The sequence below is a fragment of the Onychostruthus taczanowskii genome, unplaced genomic scaffold (assembly GCF_017590055.1).
Source record: "Onychostruthus taczanowskii isolate IOZ18803 unplaced genomic scaffold, ASM1759005v1 scaffold2, whole genome shotgun sequence".
NCBI classification, from domain to species: domain Eukaryota; kingdom Metazoa; phylum Chordata; class Aves; order Passeriformes; family Passeridae; genus Onychostruthus; species Onychostruthus taczanowskii.
In genome coordinates, this window is record NW_024499239.1 from 14,778,410 (window position 1) to 14,803,479 (window position 25,070).

At 39.6% G+C, this 25,070-nt stretch overlaps 3 protein-coding genes across 8 annotated transcripts in view; 1 reads left to right on the plus strand and 2 right to left on the minus strand.

Annotated features, from left to right (window-relative positions):
- FAM184B (family with sequence similarity 184 member B) overlaps positions 1-6,644 on the plus strand; it is a 39,367-nt gene extending 32,723 nt beyond the window's left edge. For 2 of the 6 annotated variants that reach the window (XM_041402440.1, XM_041402445.1), the window contains exons 8-12: positions 319-465; positions 1,686-1,803; positions 1,940-2,092; positions 2,842-3,044; positions 4,590-6,644. In XM_041402440.1, the coding sequence (XP_041258374.1) occupies positions 319-465; positions 1,686-1,803; positions 1,940-2,092; positions 2,842-3,044; positions 4,590-4,680 (712 nt within the window). In that variant the 3' untranslated portion in view covers positions 4,681-6,644. The remainder of the gene's footprint in view (positions 1-318; positions 466-1,685; positions 1,804-1,939; positions 2,093-2,841; positions 3,045-4,589) is intronic. The other 4 variants (XM_041402443.1, XM_041402446.1, XM_041402442.1 and 1 more) reach the window with 3 other exon arrangements.
- Positions 6,645-6,795: 151 nt separating this feature from the next.
- On the minus strand, positions 6,796-8,955 carry MED28 (mediator complex subunit 28). Its single transcript, XM_041402466.1, has 4 exons — positions 8,592-8,955; positions 8,440-8,506; positions 7,505-7,617; positions 6,796-7,099 (listed from the first exon to the last, which is right to left on the minus strand). The coding sequence occupies exons 1-4, from the start codon at positions 8,739-8,741 to the stop codon at positions 6,902-6,904; spliced, it is 528 nt and encodes a 175-aa protein (XP_041258400.1). The 5' UTR covers positions 8,742-8,955; the 3' UTR covers positions 6,796-6,901.
- An 876-nt stretch (positions 8,956-9,831) lies between these two features.
- LAP3 (leucine aminopeptidase 3) lies at positions 9,832-24,782 on the minus strand. The gene is made up of 13 exons (XM_041402447.1): positions 24,554-24,782; positions 23,993-24,108; positions 23,608-23,662; positions 21,774-21,879; positions 20,477-20,636; positions 17,700-17,861; positions 16,564-16,722; positions 15,697-15,821; positions 14,105-14,193; positions 12,881-12,983; positions 11,215-11,294; positions 10,458-10,570; positions 9,832-10,349 (listed from the first exon to the last, which is right to left on the minus strand). The coding sequence occupies exons 1-13, from the start codon at positions 24,674-24,676 to the stop codon at positions 10,151-10,153; spliced, it is 1,590 nt and encodes a 529-aa protein (XP_041258381.1). The 5' UTR covers positions 24,677-24,782; the 3' UTR covers positions 9,832-10,150.
- Between the last annotated feature and the right edge of the window lie 288 nt (positions 24,783-25,070).

Sequence of the window (25,070 nt, forward strand, 5' to 3'; positions counted from 1 at the left end):
TATTTTATAATGAAAATTGATGTACAAACTAACCCTAGACAGAATATCAATAGCACCATTATATGGAATAGATCTTCAATTTCCTGAAGGGTGAAGGTCAAGTACTTTTCAAAATAATTTTTCTCTTCCTCAGTGTTAAAGTATTTCTTCTCAGATTGCAACCAAAATGTCAGTCAAATCTATAGGCAGGAGCCAGATCTTTGCCCAGTTAACTACCTTTGCAGTCAATAAAACTCCTCAAAACTGCATGCTTTGATCAATGATAACAAACTAATATTGAAACCTGAGAATTCAGACATATTTTAATACCAATGAAAGGCTACTGGTAGAAGACCTCAATATCAAGCATAAAAAAGAACTGGACGTACTGAAAGGAGATCACCGGAAGGAAATTGAAAACATAGTATCTGATTTCAGCAGCACTCAGGCACATCTCCAAGCAAAGATTTTCTCCTTAGAAACTGCGTAAGTAATTTAACAATAAACTCTGGCTCACACTGGCAATGAGTTCTGTTTGTATTTATTATTCTTAGTACATACAGGTTTTTATTAATCATAAGTAAAATATTATAAAGATCAAAACAGAAGTGTATAGGTATTGTCTTTGCAAACCAAAAAGACACAGCCACATTTTAATAAATTCTGGATATTGTTTAATCTAAAGCACTATACATGAAGTTTTACAATGCTAAATTAAAACTTGCATGTAGGATCTAGAAATTCTATGAAGTGTAAAATCACCTGTATTACTGATGATACCGGAGGCCTTGATCCATGATCTTGTACTTAATTTTGTTCAGCAGAGCAGCATCTTTGGGTAAAAGCTTCTTAACATCATTCCCACTCCCTTAAAAATTTCCAGGGAAAATGATGCTCCTGTAAATAAATGCAGTTTGCAGTCCCCTGTGGATTTAAGAAGTTCTGTGGGTCTTCAGATTGAACAGGAGAGACCCCTCAGAAATAATCCCTTATATATAGCCCTCCTTCTTTTCTCTTATTCCAACTGTTTAGAAGCAGCAGAAGTCCAGAAGAGAGACTTGGCATGTAAGCAGGCCTCTAACCTTTAAACCTTTCAGATGTAAGGATTTATCTTTTTATTTTAACTCAGAGATAACTCTAAGATAATAAGAGTCAGGGGTGGTCTTCTCAAAAATGTTTACCCACACATTAAAAAAAAAAGAAATTTAAGGAATTTAAAAAGCTGAACTCAGACTACAGGTTTTGACTCAGCAGGGTTAATAAAGTAGCATGCATATGCAAGCCTGTCTTCATGAAAGTTACAGGAATTGAGTCATTCTAAGGATTCCAAAGTTACTGGGTCAGAAAAGAGAACAAATAGTTGAATATAGATATGTATAGATACTCTGACACTGATTTCTTTCTTTAGGAAACTAGACTGGCAATATAATGTGCAAGCTTGTTAATATTTTACATAAAGGGCTGGATTTTACACTGGACAGGTGTTGTGGATTAACCCTGGAAATTTATTTTGGAACTCCATAAGATTCTATACCCTCTACATAAACCATGTACAGATGCCCATTTTATAAAAATCCAGTTTTATTGAAAAGGCCTGGCTGTGTCCCTGTATTTCAGGCTTGGAACATAGGGCAGAGTACATCCAAGGTTTCTCTTGAACCTAACCTGAGGGAGTTTTATTCTGGTCTGCATTTTTTTCGGTACAGACTTAAAGAATTAGAAGAAAAGTCAAGAAAGTGGGAGTCCAGGCCTGAAGATACACACCTTATAAACTGTCTGCAAGACAAATTAAGTGAGAGAGAAGAGATTATCAAGCAGCTGGTGGTAAGACTGCTTTTTATATGGACATATGTGTTCTGGAATCTATTGTGAGGCTCTATTCAGTGCTTCACACATTGCTTTGTTCTGGTTGTTTCTTTCTGTTCTGGAATTCTTTGACAAATGTATCTTTCCTTACCAGCTTCCAACAGATGCGCGTTTTCATACACATGACTTTGTTTCCCTTCAGGAAGGAAGAAAATGTCAGCATTCATTTTCAGCCAACACTGAGTCTTACAGGAATCGGTCATTTTCTTTCAACCCTAATACAGCATGCCTGACTCCCTCCATGAAGGTAAGATGAGCAGTGCAATTAAAATCACAATTTAAATGTTGATATTTGAGTTGATTTTGATATTTTGATATCAAATTTTGATAGTTTGATATAAAAATATCAATAGTTTGATAGTTTTATTCCTAATTTGAATAAGTATTTTTGATAGTTTTATTACTATTTGAATCATATCAGGACAATAAAAATGCTATCCATTTTTTATGATGATGTTATTCAGTAGAATTCTTTCCAGTGCCAACCTACAGTCAGTTGTTGAGCATAGAAGAAATTAATTAGAAGTATATATGCAACATAGCTTACAGGTGTTTAAGCCAATATAAAACACTAGAACTCTGACATCAGTCTTCCATTGGGATAAGCATAGCCATTGCTTGCAGATTTGGGAATTCCTAACTGGAATATTGCATGCAGTGAGGAAAATTGGGAATCTGTTTGAGTTGCAGTTGGTATCTGCCCTTTCTGCATGATATTTCTACAAATAGCCATAGAAAGAAGGGAGGTCAAGTTGGTGGAAAGCACCTTGATGTGTCTAAAATCTCAGGGTCAAATACATGTTGTTTTAATTGGATGACAAAATCCATGGATACCGCATACCCTGAGAATTTAATTTAAATGCCTATAGAAAAAGATAGAAATCTTCCTATTTGGGTGTTCCTCATAAGGTATTTGGGAATGAGATATTGTTAAGGTTTCATAGAATAAATTATAAAAAATGTGTATGTAATGAAGTTTTCTGTTACAATTAAAAGCAGAAGAAAAAGATTGAGGTGCCCAGTCGTGTTGTCAGTGTTCCGAATTTAGCTTCCTACGCAAAGAGCTTTTTGAGCTGTGACTTGAGATCAAAAAGAAGTGCTCCTCAAATAATAAAATCTACAAGCTTAGACCGGAGTTCTGGCTGCCTCAGGGTGGGCTCTCCATCAACACAGTCCTCAGACAGCAGTGCTGCCACAAGGTACTTGTCCATTTTGTATGATGATAAATGAATTCATATTTAGAATCTTGTAGGCATTTCAAAGACATTTGACATGTAGAAATACACAGCAATGTAAGGTTCCTGCTGCGCAGTGAACTCTGTGTGTTTGGTTTTCTTCAGACAGATCCAGAACTTTACTGCAAAAGTGGGCTATAATTCCTGCCCAGCAGACCTTATGCTTGCAACCCCTCCTGGCAGGGGAAAAAAACCCAAAACAAACCAGCCAAACAAAACACACACAGACACAAAAAAAAAAAAAAAGGAAAAGGAGCTGCAAGTATTTAACTAAGAATGTAGTTAATTTTGAACACTGCATCTTTCAGTGGTTCTGTAAAAGATGTGTGTCTTTTGTGTCTTCCTTCTTATTTTTATTGCCTCACCTTGCACTTGGTAGATGTGGATGGCATATTTTTATTTTAAGAGGTATTTGAATGAATCTAGGCTGATCATTTGGCAAAGATTAGAGATTTGAAAACTGATTATCAGATACGTCTTTGCTTTTTTCTCTCTGAGGAATTTAAATTCTTCAAATTTTTGAGTTATGTAAACACTGTTCAGTGTTTTATAACATAAACTCTTCTCTTCAAGAAATAGTTACAAATGTACATAGCTAATATACGGTTAAAAAATCCCAAACCTTACCACTGTATTTCAGGGCAAAATCCAGCCTTCTCAGCTATCTCCTGGTGGAGATTTAGTTACCCAGTAAATTATGTGCAAGAGAATTCTTTCCTTGGGGGCAGATGGTGCTGACTGCTGACAAAAACAACCTGGGACATAGGCTTAGATCCTGTTTGGCAATTCCCACTTCTTTAAGATACAAACATGCTGTGTCATGCCAGATGACTGCCAAGGCAAATGGGATTTCTGTTTTAGAGGGAAACAAATGTGCAGGGAAACTGAGGGTAGCTTGGCTGCTGCTCACTTAATTATTTTAAATCAATGATAAGTTGATTTACATTTAAATTTAAAATTTAAATTTAAAATTTAAAATTTAAATTAAAATCTATGATAAGTCCTATTTGCTATCATATGTTAAAAAAATCCTGAATGATGGAAAATCAGGGACTATGTAATAGGATTATGAATGCCAGGGTAGTGTTCAGATAAACCTTTCCATTTCAAATAGAACTTTTACCCAACATTTTAAATGCATAAATTGTATTTGGTATTTTTAAGAGTGAATTGCAGCTGCCATTCTCTGATTTTCAAGACTTCATATCCTTGAAGCATCCTTTTGTTTAATATTTTGGAGCAGTCAAGTTAAGAACTGTGTTCAAATGTTTCTGCATAGCTGTTGAGCTCTGCTTCATGCTTTTCTTCATGTTACAGTCAGTGCTGCTAGGAGAGTTACCTGGCTGGCACAGGTCCCACTAAAACTGTAGCTGGCACCTTTTGGCCTCATCCATTCATGTGAGCACAGAACCACTCATGGGATGATGAGTTCTTCTGGGAAAAGTATTACATGTTGATAAGATTGTAAATAAGTAGGTTGGTGATGCTAATGCTTATTTGTTTGCACAGGACACATGGCAATGAACCACCACAAACCAAAGATGACCAAAAACAAGACCCTCAGCATCAAGAATGGTTTACTAAGTATTTTTCATTTTAAAGCAAACTATTTCCATACTTCTCAGAATTACTATAAAAGTAATTCCCGTTTTCTTTTTAGGAATGATAATCCAATAGATGATTTAAGGGAAGAAAAAAAGTAATTTCTAAGTTAGGAAATACCTGCACTCTCTTACATCTAGTAACTATGGAGTTACAGGCATTAATTTCAGGAAAATGCATTTTTTAACAACTTCTGTAAAAAATGAAGGAAAAGTTTGGATACAGCTATGTGAAAGGACTTTTTAATGAAGAGACTATCACTCCACAAATTCATTAAATATGGGATTTGGACTCTGATATGTTCTGTCAATTTGGCACCAGCTGAAAAAATATCTTCCTTCTATACATTTATATGCTTGCTTCATCAGCTCTTTAAAGTAAGTTCTGCATATAATAATGTAATTTTAAAAGTTTTTAATGCTTTTTGTTAGATTAATTTTAAGCTGTACAGCATGTAGTACACCTTCAAAAATAGCATGTTTATAGCAGAAATAATTTCTGGTTTGCTTCATGAACTGTTTTGTATATCAGCTATTTGCTATGTAATATTCCTGTTGAATTTCAATGTATGTATCAGCCTGATAAATTGGGATGATGTGTAAGTATGAACATTAAAGCTTGTAAATCATCCAATTTCTGTGTTTTTCAAGACTTCTATGTTAATGCTGAAGTAAGTCAGACTTGTACACTGAGTTCCAGTGATGACAACTGCACCCTTGTACCTTTTAACTCCATACTAATTTTATGCCCATATACAAGCAAAGTGGGGGAATGACTACATTCATCAGGTCGTGCTAATTCATTGCTGGTAGGAAAGAACCCATGAAGAAGTTGACTCTTGGGTAATTAACCCATTAAGTGTAAAAGGCAGGAAAATGTGCAACCAGCAGCCTGCTATTTAACACAGGACAGTTCCTCTTCAATTGCTTTGAATCCCCATTTCATTTCAACCAACAGGGCCCAGCTACCTAAAAAAATGTTATACATGCAAAGAGGTGTACATCCAGCCTAGCCTCTTATCACATCCAACAGCCAGCAAGAGCTGCACCAACAGATCACTGGCACTCACTTCAGACAAAACAGCCACTGCATCTCAATGGTGGTGCAAAGGTGGGAGGAAGGGAAGAACATTTCTACATACCAACACTTTTCATCCCAGTTATCTAGTATTTTTTTTCCAAGAGGAACTGCTTGGTTGGAAAAGTGACTTTGGCAGTAGATTTGGCAAAAAAGGCATTTTTCATACTTGTAATCAAGAAAGATTAGTGTACAGAAACCCTGATGGGTACCTTGGCATCTGTGAGGATGGAAATGTACAGCACTGTTTTCATTACTTTTCCACACTGCCCCAATGACAATAGAAATTTCAACACACAATTAGCAATTCTTATTTCCAGGGTTACAACAATTAATTATTCAACTCTGCCCCCAAAAAAGTATATCTTGAAAAGTGGATGAATTAAATTTGCTGCTTCGTAATACACAGAAAGGACTCTTACTTCCAAAAGCTTTTTGGCTACATTTAACTCACTAAATAGAGCACTGCAATAGAAGGTAGTTCTGTATACTGGTCAGTGGTGGTGATCCTACCTCCACAATGAGTGCTCTGTATTTTGGAGTAGGTATTTTGAAACACCTCTTTAGCCTGAGAGTCAGAACATCAGTAATATGAGGCCTGCATTACATATCCCACTCTTTTTTATGTGTTTTTCCATTTCAGTTCATCCTATAAGAACCAAATTTGAATATCCCAAGACACCTTTCATGAGGTGAGCCAGTATGATGGGAGAGTGATGATTCATTTCAAAAAAAAGTGATCTGACCTACATACAGACAATTCTAAGAGTGTTTCTGCAGTGGTATTCATTAATAATTACTGGATCACAAAACATTTAAACATTCCAGAAAAATCAAACACTAATCTTTGCAAATATTTTGATCATACCAAAAAGAGACAAGAGAAAGCAAGGGCCACCTTCTCTAGAAGGAACAGGATGCATTCTGGGATACACACTTCTACCAGAAAGCAGCCTGAACAGGAACTCTTGAGTATTTTCCATTAAAACATAAAACCATTCTGTATTTCTGTAATAAAAGAAAATAAGAAAATGTATTTGGCTTAATTGTTTTAACTATATTTGCAGTACAAATTACATTATACAAAAAGCATACAAAGAACACCATTGCTTTTAAAATATTGAGTTGTGTAAAACTGAAGATTATGTTTGCTTCATTGGAGCAGGAATATTTGCAGATGCTTGTTCTAGGTAAGCTAATGGACCTTGAGGCATTTCTGCAGGCTTTTTGTGCTGTACACTGATGTCTTCCAGGACCTGTTGCCAGTGTCGCAGTTTACTCAAATGCTTCTGAATTAATGCTTCTTTCCTCTGCAATTCATTTCTCAATTCTGAAACATCCTGTGGATGAAAAAACTGTGTATTAGTAAATAGACAGTATTGAAAAGGATAACCAACCCCACATAAAGAGCATGTAACTTTTTTAGACATTGAGTTTTTTGAGTAGAAAAATGGAATAATGGAAAAGTGTCTAATGATAGAGAGGGCAAGCACTGTGAATGCACTAGTGCCGTTCACCTATGTCAGAAATTTAAGAGATCACCATCCCCAGCAAAATCTGACTAACTAGTTTGTCTCTTCCAATGAATTACCAGCTGTGTTCCAATACTCCACACACCAGCAGGTATCCAGCTTCTCCAGGTTCATGATGAGAGTTATGATAAAAGCCAAGTTCTACCAACTTAAGGTACAGTGATGAAGGTATATAGCTTATCTATCTAGCACAGGACAGGTAAATTAACATACCTCTTTAATTACTTGTTCTGGTTTCTGGACTGATAGCTGCAGTCTTTTTTGTAGAAAAAAGCATTCAGTTTGTCTTGCAACATCCAGAAACTTCTGGATGCACTGATCAACACCTAAACATGTAATAACAACACTGAAAGAACAGCTTCCAAAAAAATACGATTTCAGGCTGGTAATGGTAGTTGTCTATTAAAAACACTTTTCACAGTACCTTCTAGAATGAAAATCTTCAGACTATCTAAAATAATGTATTTATAAGCCAGTAAGTCCCTGTATAAGACACTGCTTTCGTACAAGTTATTTTATAAGTGCAGGACGACACTTCCTCCCTCATTTTATTTTATTTCTGACAAGAAGTAATAAAATAACTAATTGAACTTGCCTGCATGCCTAAGCAGCAAGCTCAGTGTAGGGTTCTCAAATATGCACTTATTGAGGAGAATATTCTGCCCTCATATACTACACACTACTGTTTTGGTAATAAAAGCTGTTCCATGCCAGTACATTAATATAATCAAATAGCCAGAAAAGAGTTTTTAAAAACATTTATACCGATTTTGAAACGCCATTTGAGTGAAGTTTTAGAAAATTTTCAGGGACAACTGCACTTCTAAGGAGTAGTCAAGGGCCACTTTTCAAACTCCTGTTCATACTAACACTTATTCCACCTCCACGGAGGTGCGTCACTCAAGCCCTAAAGCAGCTACTGAGCTGCCTGGCCCGGCCCTTGCCATGTCCCGTAACTGCTTCATTCCGCTTCCGAATGCATCACATCACCTCCCCGGTGCTCGAACGCTTTCACCGCACGCCAAAACTGGCACACTCCGACCTTCCCACGGGACCGCGGGCACTCCCGGGTCCGCTCCTTTCCTGCCACCGTTCCCAGCAGCATTCCAGCGAGAAGGGGAGGTGCCCTGCTCCTGCCCCGGGCTCACCGGTGCGGATCTCCTCCTGGTCCGTGCCGTTCACGTAGTCCTGGCTCACCAGCGAGGCGAAGCAGGCCTGCGGACAGGGAAGCACCGCGCTGAGCGGCTGCGGGGGGCCGGCGCAGGCAGGGCAGCGCCCGCCCGCGGCTGCCCCCCCTCACCTCGAAGGACGCTTCCAGCTCGTCCACCAGCGTGTTGTTGGGGTTGCGTGGCCCCGCGGGCGGAGGGATGAGGCCGGGCGGGCCGGGCGGGCCCGGCGGCGGCGGGCCCGGGGCCTGGGAGCCGAACATTCCGCCCAGTGCGCCCGCCATGGCGGGANNGGGGAGGGCCCGGCGCGGCCCCGCCCGCTGAGGGCCGGACCCTCGGGCCGCCGAGGCGTGTGGGTCCGGGCATTGCTCCTCGTCCTCTCACTGGGCTCCACTGGAAAGGGTCCGGCACCGTTCTCTTGGCACCTGTCTAAGATATTGTATTAATGAGATCCCTGCTTAGACTTCTCCAGACTAAACAGTCCCAGCTCCTGCAGTCTCTCCTCATACGAGATGTTCTATACCGTCCATCCTCACAGCCCTCTGCTGGACCCTCTCCAGCAGCTCCATGTGTTTCTTGCATTGACCAGCCCAGAACTGGACAGAGCACGCCAGAAGTGGCCCCGGTAGGGCAGAGGAGGGGGGAAGGATCACCTCCCTCAAGCCGCTGGCCACACCCTTCCCATCCACTCCAGGATACCAGTGGCCCTGCTGGAACACGGCAAGGAGAGACAGCACAGCCATCTGCCCCGAGGGACCCTCCTCCTCCAGCCTTTGCCCTGCCCGCGTCTCACAGGTGCGAGCCTGGGTAAGCGCTGCTTCAGCATCCCTTCAGCATCCCTTCAACTTGTCCCACAACAGCATTTAACAAAAACCCAACCTAAACCAAAATAAATCCCCACCTCATGGGCTTGGATCTCCCAAATTGTCAAAAAAACATCACCTCACGTTTTAAGTTTCAGGTCTGTTTGATGTTTTAACTGATTCTGGGAATAATATTCCTGCTTGAAGGGTGGCCACTTCACACCAGGAAAGAGGGGAATATAAGGATGACAAAAACCATGTGAGATAAGGGCAGGTCCCCCTAAAAAACACAAGCACTAACTTGCACCCACTAGTTTTCTGAAAATATACACTTCTTGACATGTTATAACTTACTACATAATTCTATGCTGAAGCCATGCTAATGCTAATCACCAGCACAATTTCTGCCTCAGTAAATACCAAAAGCAGTTTAGTTTTTCTAAGGAAAAAATGCCAGAATGGTGTTTCTATGAAAAACTTGGCAGAGTTCCCGTTGACACCACCTACAGTTCACTCAAAACTGAGGTACATCTATCATTGATTGTTTATTCTCTCTCAATCAAAACTCACATCCAAATAAGGTATTTATTGTTTACAACAGTTATGCATACTTTGCATATAAAATAGGTATCTCAATAGTTCCCATTATCATGTTTTGGTATTAAATATTTCAGTAGTTCAAACAGAATAATTTTTGTTTTGCTGCATAATAGGGTAAGGGATGAAAAATCTCAAAGTTGAGTTATTCTTTCCCAAGTAATATTTTATAAAATGCATTTTTAGTTAATTGCCATAGTGAAAATATGCTTGGGACATTCATTTATGAATGTATGATACCTTTTAAGATTTTTTTTCTTAAGGCAGAGTGGATGATTTTAGAACAAGTATTTTTATTTGGCATTGTGACTGTCTTGACTTAATCGAGCTGCAAACTCCACGAGCGTTCTCGTGGGCCGCCCTGCCATGCCCTTCCGGAGGTAGGGCACCTCATCTTTATTTGACATGACCCCAGCTATATCCAAATGAGCCCAGTGAGAGGCAGTCACAAATTCCTTCAGGAATGCAGCAGCTGTGCATGCTCCTCCAGCTCTGTGGGAAACAGAAAGATGTATTGTTCCCAAAGCAATTCCAACAGCACACGTATTATACAAATAGGTTGAACGAAAGGGGCACGTGGAAGGTATTGGCTCATCTTACCTGCTGTACTTTCCAATGTTGCTCACATCTGCAAGGGGACAGTCTGTGACTTGTTTTGTGTAATGCTTAAAAAGAGGCATCCTCCAAACTCTGTCCCCTGTCAAAATGCTGGCCTGAAAAAACCCAATGATATTTTGGGAATGTCTTTTTCTAACTGCACTTGTAAGCCCTGTTTTCATGCATGCTTCTTTTTGTTTAGGTTTTACCAGTCTAAAAACCTTCAGCCCAAGATATTAGGTTAGTGAATATACACTGTTTGCAAAACAAAACAGGCAATCCTGCTTTTTAGGTACTTTAGTGTTAGCCATAAGGCAACATCAAAAAACCGTATTTTTATCTGTTTTTCCTTTTTCCTGACAAGAGAAATCCTTTCCCTCAGAGGCTTCCTTGATCCACTGGACCTCAGCCACTCACAAGGCCTCTCTGAATATCTGTATCCATGTTGTTAAGCAAGATCAATTATCTTTTTAACATGAACTAATTACTGCCAGTAGTCCAGAGTTTATGCATATGTAGTGAGTTATCAGAACATGCAGATCCTTAAGATGGTGTATGATATTACATCGCACTGAAGAGCTAGTAATTAATAGCCAACATTATTTTCAACTAAATAGAGTACTGACATCATTCCTCTAAAATTTCAAAACATAATCACATCTTTCAGATTTGCATACAGACTTTCAGTAGTGTACTAACTTTTCAATAAGACATATCACTGAATTACTATTATGATTTAACAATAATGCAGGTGGCCTACCTCATAGAGGTGAGTCCAAAGCCAGGATGAATTTGTGAACACTCCAGTTGCAGCAGATCCCAATGCAACATCCATGGCACCTAAAGAAACACACCTTCAAGTTCATATGACAAAGGCAAAGGTGGACCTGAGCTATTCCTTGCATCCTAACTCCTCAAAGAACTTTCCATTTTTAATTCCCATTATCAGTAACAGGAATTTATCACACTGCAAAACTTGAAGACTAGTATAGTGACATTTTTGAAAGTCTGAGCGTCTTTAAAACACTTATATATTCTAAAAAACCATAAGAAATCATAAAAATTATATTGTTTTCCATGAAACTAAACTTTCTGGTTTCAGATTGATGTTTCTTAGAAATAGTTCTAAGATAATGTATTAAACAATAACAGTATCCTCTTAAAAACCACAGTAATTATTATTTTCATATAGAAAATACAAGTGAATGGGCTTTTTCCAGTTTATAGACCTCTACAATTTTTGAGCTGATACTTCCTCTTTTGTGAATTTCACTTACATAGAGTTATGCACATTATGTGTAAATTTACTCAATTAAACATTTAATTTATTAAAATGATCCTTATCAAAATATTAAACCGTAAGATTAGATATTTATCTATTTGATGACCCAGAACTGCTTATCTAATACCAACACTTAATCCTTAGTGAGATGAAAAAGAAAATAAAAGCAGTTTAGCAAAATATATCAAAGAAATTTCTGTGGGAGCCCTCCTTCTTCCTGCTTGGTGCCCAAGGATCCCAGATAGGAATACTTTTATACAAGCCAACAATCTTAAAATCAGTTTCCCTTCTGTCTATTGAAATTTTCCACAGCATTTGAACTGGTAAAACTGATGGAACATAATTTAAGGCATTAGCAGAGAATCTATATAAGCATGATTATTTTGCTTAGCATACTAATTAAGCAACAGAGTGAGTCCTGTCTGAATTACTCTTCCGTGTTTGCTTTTATTGCAGCTACAGTCACCTCACCCATGACAGCTTGTTAGTGAGTTCATGCATACAGAATTGCTGGTTTTAAATTTAAATTTACAACTTCATTATTATACAACTGTAGAGATGAAACAATTAAAACATATTTCATAATGCCTAAAAGTATGCAAATTACACAAAAAATACTTCAGTCAAACGAATTCCTGAGGAATGATGACGACTCTCCTGCCATCATGGAGCCAGCCCAGAGAGTGGGAGAACTGGCACTGGCTGGGTCAGAGCTCAGGCACCCAGCAAGGCATTCAGGAACCTGTCTGGGCTCCAGCGTGCCAGATGGATTGGGCAGGACTTCCATGAACAAGTCACCACCTCTGCATCACACAGGCCTGGGAGCTGAGAGGGTTCAGCTCAGAGATGGAAGAAGCACAGGGAAACACTGCACAAGCACTGAAGTTTGGGTAGGTTTTCCTGCTCTTGGCTCCAGCTGAGCCAACCCAATTTCATCTCCACTGCTGAGCATGCACCCTGCACGTCCCCTCCCCACTCCAGAGACACACAAGCTGTGCTCACTGCTGTCCTGAAACATGTAAAATAATCTCAGTTGCCTTTGAATTAAGGTGGGGTTTATATACACAGCACAATTAATCCACAGCCCAACTAATGAGTAACACAAAACTGACTTCAAAGTGAGCAGGGAAGGGACACTGCTTACCTGTTAATGTTGCGGCATTCACAATAGCCCTTGCGTTAAAATTATGGGCATAACAGAGAGCATCAGCTAACAGCAGTCTTCCTTCTGCATCTGTGTTATCTACCTTCAAAGGCAAAATCAGTAAAAAACAGATAAAGTACTGTAAACATCTCTTTCACTGATGTATTTCTCACATATGTTAAACAGCTGTTGGATAGAAACCCTAGAAACTTCAGGTAATGAAAATGAATTAATGAAATGTCAAACTACACTGAAAAAAAGAAATAAAAAATACAATACTGATATACAGTTCTGTGTAAAAGCATGTCTGTGGCTGAGGTAAGTCATCCTTCAGCACTACAATCTCCTCTGCATGCTGGGTGTCTGTACTGCTGGCTCCTCAGAAGAGCCTGGAGACTGGACAGGTGTCTCAGGGGAGCACACAGGCTGCATCATGTGCTTGGAGCTACCAGCACTTTCTTGCAGATTTCTTCATGGTGGGGGAATACATGCCCAGTCTTTTTCCCTCAAAGCAGAGGGTGACTGAACTCAGTTTTCCAAGATGAATGTCAAAGAAATGGAAGGTTCAGCAAGTCAAAAGTGGCAGAATCACAGAAATTCAGACAAAAAGAAAGCCATCTACTTCTGCATTAAATCAATGATCTACAGCACAATGGCTTTCAGTACAATTTAATCTATTAGATGAGTATGGAACCATTTGTAATATATATGAAATATGTATCTTAGGTACTGATTTGGCAAGCTCCTTTGAACCAACAGCCTCTATGACTCAGAGTTCTGATTGTACTGAGCATTTTGGCAGTGTAAAAACTGTGGTTACATCAGCAGGAAACTGATGTCTTACTTTGATGTCCAGATAGCAAGGAATTCACCTCAAGAGTCTGCTGGAAGCAATTAGTTATTTATTTGGACTTAGAGCCTGAATTTATGAGCATTGTAACAACCTCTTGTGCCAAACGAGCTATTCCAGCATGCTCAATAGATGACCTTACTTTGCAGCTTTTCCTACCAATTTATAAGACACGTCCCATCTCTTCAATCTATATTTGAAAAAATCCTACCATAGCAATTTCTAGCTAGTAACATGTTTCTTACAATTTTAAAACAGTACATTTGCACTGCTTATCTATAAGTGATTTTTTCAAATCTAATCTGACTGCAGTCAACTTGGTTGGTTAAACCAGTTCACTAAAAGTACCCAAATTCCAAGTTTCACATGCATACCTGTATTGTTTTTCCATTCTTGGCTCTAACTACATCTCCAGGCTTGTTTGCTTTACCACTGGGCATATTTTCACAGAGGGGTGCCAAACCTTAGAGACAGATAAAGAAAAGTGAACTACTAGTTTTTCTTCTCAGAAAAGCTGTAGAAAAAACCCACTTAGATAAGCTCCAAACACCTCCTTAAGAAAATAGTACAAGTGTAATTTTGAAATTAAACTCAAAATCCAAATTTTCCCCGTTAATGGAGACATATGGTCCAGTTTTCAATCAGGGAAACTCCTCTGCATGATGCACCACCAGGCTCTCTCACATACACTACTTTACCACTTGGGTTTTCTTCTATATTTTTTCCAGACAAGTGATATCAGAGGAGCAATAAACACTATTTTTTGTCTCCCATATATAATTATTCACAGGTAAAGAACTTCTTTGTTTCTGCAATTAAAAACTTCTCAAATAAACACTCTGAGCCATTCAAAGTGTGCTCATTGTATAATGTCTAGAGTGGTCCAAGGACTTGTCACATAACTCCAGCCATACCAAGAACAACTAGAAATGAGAAAAAAACAGGCTCAGTGTCAAAACTATGACTGGGATCATGGAATGACTAAGGAAATTCACTCATAGGGAAAGCCTGCACGTGGCACAAGGTCCACAAGTGGAGCACCACTTTTCAGTGGCAGCAAAAAACAGGCTCAGTGTCAAAACTGCAACTGTGACTGGAATCATGGAATGAATAAGGAAATTCACTCATAGGGAAAGCCTGCACAAGGTCCACAAGTGGAGCACCACTTTTCAGTGGCAGGATGTACAGACAGGCTCCAGTGCCAGCCCTCCCCATGGCACACTCGGAGAGGAACGCCGTGAGGCTGCGCCTGGGCTCCGCTGCCCTCTCCTGGCTGAAGCACAGAGTGACTACATACCTAGTGACTAAATACTAAATACCAGCTAACTCCAAGTCGAGCTTCTCAAACTAAAACTTATTGCAGACCATGTTCCATGTCATTGCCAATTGGTCTTGCCACAGCATCTGAATCAGCTCATTTAATTTTACCTTTGTAGAAAAAATAAACTTTTTTTTCAGGAAAAAGATCATTGCACATGCATAAAGGTATCAGCAGACTGGTTTGGTTTAGTTTTCTGCTGGGATATTCACCTAAGGAAACTAGAGCTGATCACTCTTCCTGTTCAGTTGTGGCACACACTTATAGAGGTAGCTCGGCACTCCTGACTCCTTTTCCTTCTATCTGCTTATACAGAGATGCACATTCCTTCTTGTAATGAAGGATCAGGACTTTTCAAAGACTCACTGGCAGTATCTTTATTGACAAACATTTCTTACTTAAGATGTAAAAATCATACCTTAAAAATCTTGATTTGGAGTTCTAATATTTTATTCAAGTAAAGAACAGTAATTTTTTCATATGCAAGTAAAAATGGAAGAGAGATTGAGCAAGAGAATGAGAGAAGCAGGTGTGCAAGAGTCCATGATGTTTGTACATGGCTTTTACCATTGCTAATACTAGAATAATACTCTCTCACAAAACCCTGTAGAACTAAGATTTTTGGATTCTCCATACAAAACCACTTACCAATTATGTTCAAAGGTAGATTTAGAGCTGCTGCTGTCACAATGGCTGAACAGACAGTTGCTGCCCCTCCCATGTCTGCTCTCATCGCATCCATACCCGATGACGGCTTCAGGGAAATGCCACCGCTGGAACAAACAGCTCAAGTTCCATGTCACATAGACTGGTGATGCTCTGTCCATCAGTGTGTGTTAACACCAAATATCAGTAAATGCTAGACCTGCTGCTCCAGGTACTTCTACAACCCTAGTAAGTGTACTGGAATCAAGGTACCTGGGTTTTCATTTCAGATAAAGTATTACTTCCTCCTAATTAGGAGACCATAAAAATCCAGGTAAACTGCAGTAACTGGAGTAACTCACTGGTCTTCATAATGGCAGTGCACATAATGAACAAAATAGTACACTTGATAAAAATCAACATGTGGATGGGGAACTGACTGATAATTCTTCAGCAGTATGTGACATGAAAAGTAATTATAAGGAACTGCTGCAAAGAATGAACTATTTTCTATTTCCTTAAGCATCATCTTGATGTCCACTGACATACTGCAATTCTAAACATGCAAATTCTTTACCTGAGTCTGTTCAGGACAAGAAAGAAAAAAAAAAAAACACCTTCTTTATTTGCTTTCCCTCTGAATTTCCTTCTTCCCCTTACAAAATGATGTCATATTAATTCCTACTCTGGACAACTGATGTTGTGTTATTGCCAGAAAAGGCAGCACAAGCTACTATATAATGCAAGTTCAGTGGAACGGCATTGGAAGACATGCTGAGCAAAGAAAAAGCATCTCCTTGTTGAACATGAATAGCAGGAAAGCATTTTCTCCCTCTAGTAATTAAAATATTGGCATACAAGCATACATACCTGTCAAATGTAACTCCTTTTCCTACAAATACCAATGGGGAGTCATCTGTATTGGCACTCCCTAAATAGTGAATCTCCAGAAAGATGGGAGGTTCAGCTGAACCCTTGGCTACACTCAGGAATGCTCCCATCTCTTGTGTTGTTATCCAAGACTCTGGTCTGGAATAGAAACATGTATTAGTTTTATTTTTTTTCCCAACTGGACACTTTGACCAAGGTGATTTTTTAAAGATATCATGATTCTTCATGGTTTGTACACAAACCATTTCATTTTAGTTAGTTATTTTGGAAACTGTAGTTTAAATCCAACCACTACTACCTTTTTTTGGTGAATCAGAAAAATACTTCATCAGTTGCTCTTTGATTTTTGTTTTGTCTTGTTTAAAAAAACCCAACAAAACAACAGCTTGTCTACAGTTTCTGCATCAGAAACACTGATCTTTCACTTGCCTGTGAGGCTGTAGATGCTAAAGGTATGTGAAGTAACATATTGCAGCAGGTTACATTTAGCTTTCTGCTAGCAAGATTTCCCCCAGTCTTTTGCTTTCAACAAAATAGCCTCCAAAATTTGCACAACCAGGAATCATTTCCACTATAGAACAGAAAGTAGAAATTCAGGGGCAAGAAGCACCAGCTGTGGAAATTCACTTGCCAGGGCTTTTATGGCTCCATCTTGCATTTTAAAAAACTATTTAAAAAACCCCAACAGTAACAGCAATAAATAGAAGATGTTTTATTACCATATCCAAACAAAAAGCAAAGGTATGTAAAAAACCCACTTGGGAAGAAAACAAAAGGTACTTAATATTAGCCCTCTATTCACTGAGGCTTCTTTTCCCAGCACTTATGTTAATTAAGCAATAACTGACTGCATGACTAATTGACAGTTAATGATTTGACTGCATCACAGTATTTTGCTTCCTCTGCAAACTAGCAGCTCACTTAATCCTTGACAACAGCCTGCAGTCTGGGCACCCCTCACACCTTTTCACCAAACACTTCCCCTGCTTTTGTCATTTGAAGTAGCAAAAGGAAAATGAGATCTGAATAACTTCAGATTTTAATAACCTGGAAGGTATCTTATTTCACTGTTATGGTCCTCTACCATACAGAGCAATAATTTCCATGGAATTTACCTCATGTGGACCTTCACATTGCTGAACGTTCTGAGCTTCTGTTCAATATGTTCAGCAAATTTGATTGGAGTTATATAATTAGCTGGAGCCTCCATAAGGTACCGAGCAAGATTCTGCCCCTCAGCGTAGATAACACCTTTTTGCCAGGCTCCCCTTTCAGCACTAAACAACAACACACAATGATCAGGATTATAGATATTTGTAAAAGTAAGAAAAGCATTCACATATTCTCTTTCTTAAAATGCAATATCATTAATTTGGAGAAATTAAGAATATCAGTTATTTTGGTACAAGGACTCTAGCCCTAGTAACTTGTCTCTGGTTCTAGTCAGTGCCAAACACTTCAGAGGAAGCTAGGAGAATCCAAGAGTAGACAGATGGAAAATTATCTATCCAATTCATTAGGTCTTATCCTAATCCTTACTAATCAAAGATTGGCTTAAATCCTTAAACACAAGGTTTAATACCCCTTCTGAAGTTTGTAATCACATTACTTTTAACAGCCTTGAAAGTTTTTATTTATCATATAAAGTCTCCAATTCTGTTTCTCCCTTTACTGAAATATGGTCATGCAGTAAGAGTGGAATTTGGATCCCATTTTCCAGCGCACTCAAGGCACTTCACTAACAAATGACAGAGCAAACATCATAGAGCTGCCTGTGTAGGAAATGGGGAATTCTCTCTGGTTACTTGGACAGATGACCAGTACAAAACCTTTCCTTTTACTGAGACAACTTACTTTATAAGTTATCATAAAGCAAGGCATTGAACAGGATTTTGCCTCTAAAAAGAGCAGGACAATGATAGAGGAATGCAGGAGGAATACAGAAATATTGCCTGGGTATGGAAGGATGTAATTAAGAAGCAAAATGTCAGCTGACACTGAAACTGCAAGAAGTAGGAAAGGTACCTAGAGGACTTCAACAGGAACACCATCAGCAAAAGGCAGGGCAGGAATAACACTGTTCACTTGCTAAATGGTGCAGGTAACCTACTGAACGCTGAGAAGCTGAAGTTCTCAAAGCTGGCTTTGCATCAACCTTAATAAAGATCTGCTTCCAGATGCCTTAGTTCTTTGGACTCAGCAACAGAGTTTAAGAAAGAGGGGCACACCTCATGACAGGAAGAGAGACTTAGGACTTAGCTTAAGGATGATGAATGTACACAAGTCCTTCGTAGCAGGCAGAACACATCTGAGGGTTCTGAGGGAGCTGGCTGGCATCACTGCAAGCCTAGGCTCTTTAAGTTTGAAAGATGTAACTGAATGTGGTCCCTGATGACTGCAAAGGACAAATATGCATCTTTAAAAATGCCAAGGAGGACATAGGGAAATATATAAGCCAGTTATCCTAGACTAATTCCTTAGAAGTTTGTAGAGAAAGTAATTTTGAAAGCCATTTCTAGGTATATGAAGGACAAGATGGTCACTGGGAACCATATTTTAGATTTGCAGCAAATTCCTGACCAACTTAAATGAATTCTGTGATGAGAGGGTTTGTCACAGAGGACCACAGTGGATGTAATTGACCTTAAAGGTCTTTTCCAGACTAAACTCTGTGATTTCTCTTGACTTTAGCTAGGTTTTCAGACAGAATCCTTGCAGACAAATTGAGAAAACATGAATTGAAGCAGGAGTGTGTCTGAACACGGACACATCTCAGAGCTGCACAGTAAGACAGTAACAGACAACAATCTCAAGATTCAACAAGGAAAAGTGCAATAGGACACAAAGAAAAAAATTCACTATGAGTGTAGTTAAACACTAGAACACTAGAATTTTCAATTCAGGAGATATTAAAATGTGGACTAAACAAAGGCCAGGCTTTAATGTTGTACATAATGTCCACGTTATCCCTAATCCAAGCTGGAGCTGGACTGAATGACCTCCAGAAGTCTTTTCCAACCTAAATTACTATATAAAAAAATTTACTTCCATAACTGGTCATAGGGCCATCTGTGTTTTCAGGAAATGTGTTTTCAGGAAATATTTAATACAAATTTAATCAGTTTCTAAAGTATCTGCAGTGCTACAAAATAGGAAGAGTGTTTATTTTACATATAACTTATCAAGACATGCTTAATCAAGAGGCTTCCACTTTATTTCACTAACTTCTTTGTAAGGAAGAACTTGTTCCTTCTTGAAGTACATACAGGAAATTCCTCTCCCCTGCATGACAGAATATCCTATACCAAACATCTAAAGTCCACTCCAATAATTGTTCTGAAACCAAAAGCCCTGGCTCTACTTTCTGCTCTCAGTAAGTGATGTCTGTTTAGAGAGCAGAAGAACTCAGGTTTCTCTTCTTGCATTATACTCTATGAATGAAAATATAACAAATGAACTATGTAAAGTATATCCATAGCACATTGGTCTGGTGTCAGTTAGCATTTCCTGATTCTCCAAAGGATTTATCCATTTACGGAATTTGAGTTCTCCACAATTCTGGCAGACAATACCAAAAGAAGTCCTAGTATATCACAATTTCTCTCCAGGTAGCTTTTACTTTTTATCCTGGTCCTTCTTTTCTATGGAGCAGCATTTATTTACCCTTAATCTCTGAATACAGCATTAAAACACATAGAACAAACGCTATAAATATACTTGAGATGTAAAATACTTCAGGGAATTCAAACGAGTAGGAGTTAAGAAGAGTACTGTTCCTAGCCCTGTTCTTTCAGTTTTGTTTTTCTCATGTACAAGCATACAGTTTCATAAATAAGCAAACAAACAAAGCAAACAAAGATGAATAAATAGGCAAGCTTTCCTTTGCCATCACCTTCCATGAAGCTGAGGAGTAACTACAGGTTTCTTTTTTTGCTTCAGCTCATTATATTCATGCAATCCAAGGACAGCACCTTCTGCAGCTGCTTGTGCATCTCCACAGGGGTCTACTTCCACACAAGGGATCTCCAGATCCTGGATCTGCCTGCAGCCAACTAAAAAATACAGCACAGAACTGAAGGCCAGCTATTGTACAGATCAGCAAAACAGCTGTCTGAGGTGATCAATGGGATGTTGCAAGGAAAAAATAATTTTAACTCAAGATAGCTGAGTTTATAAGTAAGTCAGTCAAACAGATCATGCAGTAGAAGAATTAAAAATGCTAATGACCGTACACTGGCAAATTTTTACTAAAAATATCACTTGGTGAATTATAATTATTAAAATGTTTCACAAGAATAAAAAAGGAAAGATCACGGTTATTCTGACTCCTAAAGTTCATTCTATAGCAAAGCAAGGCTCTATCATTCTGAGTGCTATGAATTATGACTATCTACAGGTATCAGAAATGTGTCATAATTTAATTTTTGCCAAGAATATGACTTCTTTTTTTCCAGATAAGTTTAGATACCCTTTAATAAACAATGTATTCCATAAATTCTATTTTGCTCCCAAATAATTTAACTATGTTTTATGTCTGCTACAAAGTGAACATTAATTAACAATGTTAATGGCAGCTACAGGCTAGCACTTTGGACAAACAGCTGTCATCCAATCAGACTATAAAGTCTTCAGTGAGAACTGCTTATTTTACACACTTAGATGCAGCAGTCATCCTTGATTAAGATAAGCCCTTTCTGTCTTCAACAGATAACATACTGAATCATAGTACTGATGTTGTGAAAGATACTGATTTCTAACACAAATATCTCAGTTATGAAATAAGTATGCATACTTAAATATATATATTTATATATATAAAAGATAGATATAATATGTGTGTGTACTTAAGTACAGAGTGACCATAAAGTGAATTGGTGATGCTCCTCGGCCCCAAAATACAAATTAGACAAGTGCCTTTTCAATGTCACACTGTTTAGGAAAGTTATTTCATAGAAATAACTGCAGTTACCTGTCTTCAGATTTCATTTACATTCTTGATAACTCCTTGCTCACTAAGGAAAAAGTCGTGTGAGTATCAGTGAGAAGTACATGCAATTACCAAACCATGCAGTAAGTTGTGCATTTCAAAACAAAGGCATACCTAGACTTGGTCTTCAGAAGGGAAACATGGTGCAGAACTACAATTGCTTTACAGACAAAATGCTTTAACAATTTAAAAAATATTCAACCTGCAACAGCTGTACGGATGTTTTCTTTGCCTTCATTCCAGTTTTCTTGTTCATTTATTCCAGCATTCTTCTTACCCAAGCCAACTACCACCACACTTGGAAAGTCCTAGATGAAGCCAACACACAAATGGATTTATTTTCCTCATTGTTACAGCCACAGCAGAATTGTTAAAAGACTTTACTTTCCAAATCAAATCAAGCATAGCATTAAAATAGATGCAGTACTTTTTCTGTATCAGGCACTTTCCATTAAGAGTGCCTGCATGGTGCTGCTGGGGTGTGCTCCCAGTCATTTGCCACAGGCATGCAAGTCAGTTATTCTGTTGTCCAGTTAATAATCATGTGCAATGCACATGGCAGACAGGGCTTTATATTCAATACATGGTAAATCTGATACTCCCAAGGACAAGCCTAAGAGTCCTTGGAAAGCAGATCCAGATTCCAAGCTGTAAGAAAGGACAGAACTTATCTGGAGAATCATAACCCTTTTCGGCACAGTACTACGTTCAAGAAACTAAAATCACTTCAAATGCTCCATGTGTTAGCTCATCTCAGGAGCTCTGCTGGCAGGATTTGACAGGTAGCAAAGCAAAGCTGCACAGGGTTAACCTTTCCAGAGCTCAGGAAAACAATGTAGCACAGCAGACTACATGCTTGCCTTGTAAGCTGTATGCAAGTGGAAGGAAAGAAGAAGTAATGAGTATGAAAGCAGCCTTTTAAGAGTGAAGTGAAATTTGTATAAAGATCCAAGCTATGTATGTGAACATATATAATGTTCCTATAGCTCTTAAGAAAAAAAAAAAAGTTAAAGTTAGGCTTTCCCATCTCTGTCAGCCTCTAACAAGCAGCTGTCAAACTGCTACGCTGTAGTGAAGTCCTTTAGTCCACAAAATGCTGAAACTTGTGTTAGCTTTCCAGAAAATCGGTGATACCAGTTAACATTCTCCTCTCTTCTATCGCAGAGATTTGCTACTCACTTCAGAGTCCATCCTGTATGCAGAACTGGGATAATGGGACCTTCAATGCACTCAACTTCCATGAAATTTCTGAGAGCCTTTTTACCAAGTCCACCTATGTGGGGTGTCCGCACAGGAATTTATACATGGTAGGCAATTCTCACTACAAATGGATTTATTTCAGATTATTTAAATAGCCTAAATGTAAGAATCAGTTGCTTAGAGAGGAACACCTAATGTCACATCACATGCCTGCCTAGGCCTTACTAGGACTCCAAAAAGGCACAAATCATTCCATATTGGTCAGCTTCACATATGTGCATTACTTCTATCCCAGCTTCTCAAGTGGAACCAAAAGCCTAACTTTGAGCAGATGAATCCTCATCTCACAGCCTATTATGCCTGTGCAGACAAAAGTCCTGCTTGAAGAACAGTCCCCTAACTTGTTTTCAGAGGTTTCAAGCACCTGACTTAAAATCTCTGACAAAAGCCTATGAAGGGACTACCTTGTCTTGGAACTGTCAGTCTGGAAGCTCTTTGCACCTATCAGTAACTCCTCACAGACTCACCCCTCCTGGACACAGGAGGCACAGAAGTCAGATCCAAAACTGCCATGCTTTAGCTCATTCAAGAAGCAGCTATTCAGAGTACAGCACCTTTGGAGCAGACTTGTTCAGATCCTCTCCATTTGCAGCACGGTGGAGGGAGTACAGAGCTGTGCAAACATGGGCAGTGCAGAACGGGAGTTGAAACAGTCAAGAAGAGGGAAGAAGAGCCAGCCATTTATACAAGCACAGCAGTGAACTCAGCATAAAATTAGATGTAAGGACAAACTTCACACATCAATCAACTAGCATACAAAACCACTAAGTACGTACCTGATGCAAACCATGAAATACACGTGTTTTCCCTTTCTTCAAAGGTGGCCCACATCTAGGACACAAAAAGATTCTTTCAATACAGAAGGCCTTACTTGTGATCAATCTTGCAGTACTGCATTTACTCCATGACCACACAGTGTGCCACACATGCACTTGGATGCTTGGCTCTGTGCTGATTTAGAGCAGAGGACAGCTCCCATGAAATTTTTGCATGTTTGCTCAGTGATTAGTTTTATCATGGGAGCTCCCCTCCAAACTGTCAAAGCAAATAGCAGCCTGACAGTGATATGGACAGAGACAGAAATAACGAAAAAAAAAAAAGTCATTCCTACTGGTATTTATAGGTACTTTGGTCCATTTCAGAAGCTTATCACACACTTACAGGGATAGAAGTGCTCTCAGCTTTCCAGACACAAGCCTATCAAAAGCATCTCCCGCACTAGTGAACTGGGCAGCACCATCATCCTTTTCACTAGAGTAGACTCCCAGAACAAGACCCTAGAAAAGGGGTTAATGCAAAGGCATTAATGTAAACAACACGAAATTTAGAGACCCATCAGAGAGTCAGCGAGTAAGTGTTCAAACTACTGCTACTTCTGTATGCATTTATCTAAGTTTTTGAATTTATCTAACGTGATGCACAGTAACACTTCTGTAACCAGGATCAACTACTACAACTACTTTAAAGTGTGAAAAAGAAGTCAGATACAGCATAAGAGAACTTACAATAACTTTGCCTGTCACATAAAGACAAAAACCTCTTTCAATCAGTAATTTTAAGCACAAAAGAGTTTCTCCGTGCCAGCGCAGACCTCCATTCTGCACACCCAAGGGAGCGGAGGGAGCCGCATCGCTCCTGACTCTGCTCCGGGGGGCTCATCCCAGCCGAGCCGAGCCGAGCGGCGGAAGGGACACGCAACCCCCGCCCCGGCTCCCCGCTCACCTTGCCGGCCGCGCCGCGGCTGTAGCCCCGCGGCCAGGGGCCCTGCGCCGAGCAGCTGCAGGCCCGGGGCACGTCCCGGGCGAGGCGGCGCGCAGCCCCGCTCCGCACGCAGGGCAGCAGCATGGCACCGAGCACGGCAGGCAGCAGGGAGGGCAGCACGGAGGGGAAAGGAAAGGAAGGGAACGGAGCAGCGCGGGCGGGCCCGGCGCGCACAGCGCCTCATCAGCCGGCGCCGCAAGGGGCGGTGCGCGGCGGCCGCGGGGGAGGGCCCGGCCGGAGAGCGGGGAGGGAGAGCGGGGCCCGGAGCGCTCCCGAGCGGAGATCCCGCGGGAGGAGAGCTGTTGTTTCCTGATGGTCCGGCACGATTGCTCGGCTTCACAGTGGATTTTTGCCCTCTCATGGCATGTTCTAGATAGGTGGTCGTACTTCTCTCCGGGGTTTATCACGGATTTAGGCAGCCCTAGTCTGCATACTGCATACTTAATTTGCATATTGAAGATTAAAATGTAAATCGTTT